This window comes from Aphanomyces invadans (genome assembly GCF_000520115.1).
Source record: "Aphanomyces invadans strain NJM9701 unplaced genomic scaffold supercont1.201, whole genome shotgun sequence".
NCBI classification, from domain to species: Eukaryota; Oomycota; class Saprolegniomycetes; order Saprolegniales; family Verrucalvaceae; genus Aphanomyces; species Aphanomyces invadans.
The window spans coordinates 18,806-20,007 of NW_008580346.1; the positions used below are offsets into that span (position 1 = coordinate 18,806).

Genomic DNA, 1,202 nt, shown 5'->3' on the forward strand with positions numbered 1-1,202 from the left:
ACCGCGGCCAAGGTGTCGTCGTTGGCTTTTTAGACTCCGGGGCCATTGCGACCCACGAGGCAATCAAGGCCAACTACCGATCCACGAAAGGTTGGTTCGACCCCCATAGAAACTTGGCCACACCGGACGACGACATCGGCCACGGCACGCACGTCGTCGGAACGGCAGTCGGTGCGAACGGGATCGGGGTTGCGCCGGACGCCCAATGGATCGCTTGCCGCGCGTGCAAATCGGAAGCATGTCCAGAGGATGCAAGGTCAGCGTGCGCGCAGTTCATGCTCTGTCCCACGGATGCTGATGGCACCAACCCCGAGTGCGATTTGGCGCCCCATGTGATCAGCAACAGTTGGACCCACGGCGTCTGGTCAAATGAATTCCAGGCCAGCGTCGACGCGTGGCGCGCCGCCGGCATTGTCCCGATCTTTGCCGTCGGGAATCGCGGGCCCAACTGCGGGACAGTCGCCTCGCCTTCCGACTACAAGAACGTGATCGCGGTCGGGGCCGTAGAGAGCGACGACAAACTGTGTAGCGGTAGCGCTCGCGGGGCGGGTCATGATGGCGTGCGCAAGCCCGACGTGACGGCTCCGGGCAAGGATATCCGGTCTGCGTGGAACTCAGGTATCCCGGCGTACTTCACCGCCACGGGCACGTCCATTGCAACTCCTCACGTCACGGGGACCATCGCGCTCTACTTGAGCAAAAACAAGGGCGCGACGTACGACAATGTGTACAGCGCCATCACCTACATGTCCGCCGATACGAGTGGGTTGACGCCCGAGAAGAAAAACTGCGGCGGCCTCTTGGACACTGGGTACCCCAACAACAGCTATGGCTGGGGTCGCATCAATGCGGCGCGCGCGCTTGGTGTCGCCAACAACGACCCATCCAACCACTCGTAAACAAGTTCCCCGCGCCTTCACCAACGAGGGTGAGATTGCTGTGTTGGAACAAAACCTCGCCGAGCTCTGTGGCAACCAGGGGGCCGTGTCCACGTCAAGTTGCATGCTTCGATAACAATGGTCATCTTCTTTTATGCGCAAGTTGCTACCTCCAGCACTACATTACGTCAAAGACCCTTTTGGTCCCTTGACAACGTCCTCGATTCACACACACTTGTCAGTGGACGTGCTCTCCCTTTCTCGCCCACGAGTAGTAGCTCCGACGCAAGCCCTACCTTCTACAATTCACAGTGGAGAGCACCA

The 1,202-nt window shown here is 59.8% G+C and overlaps 1 protein-coding gene across 1 annotated transcript; it reads left to right on the top strand.

Annotated features, from left to right (window-relative positions):
* Positions 1 to 205: 205 nt before the first annotated feature.
* On the top strand, positions 206 to 899 carry H310_15166 (hypothetical protein; the record flags this gene model as incomplete). Its single annotated transcript, XM_008883153.1, has 2 exons — positions 206 to 223; positions 273 to 899. The coding sequence occupies 2 exons, from the start codon at positions 206 to 208 to the stop codon at positions 897 to 899; spliced, it is 645 nt and encodes a 214-aa protein (XP_008881375.1).
* Between the last annotated feature and the right edge of the window lie 303 nt (positions 900 to 1,202).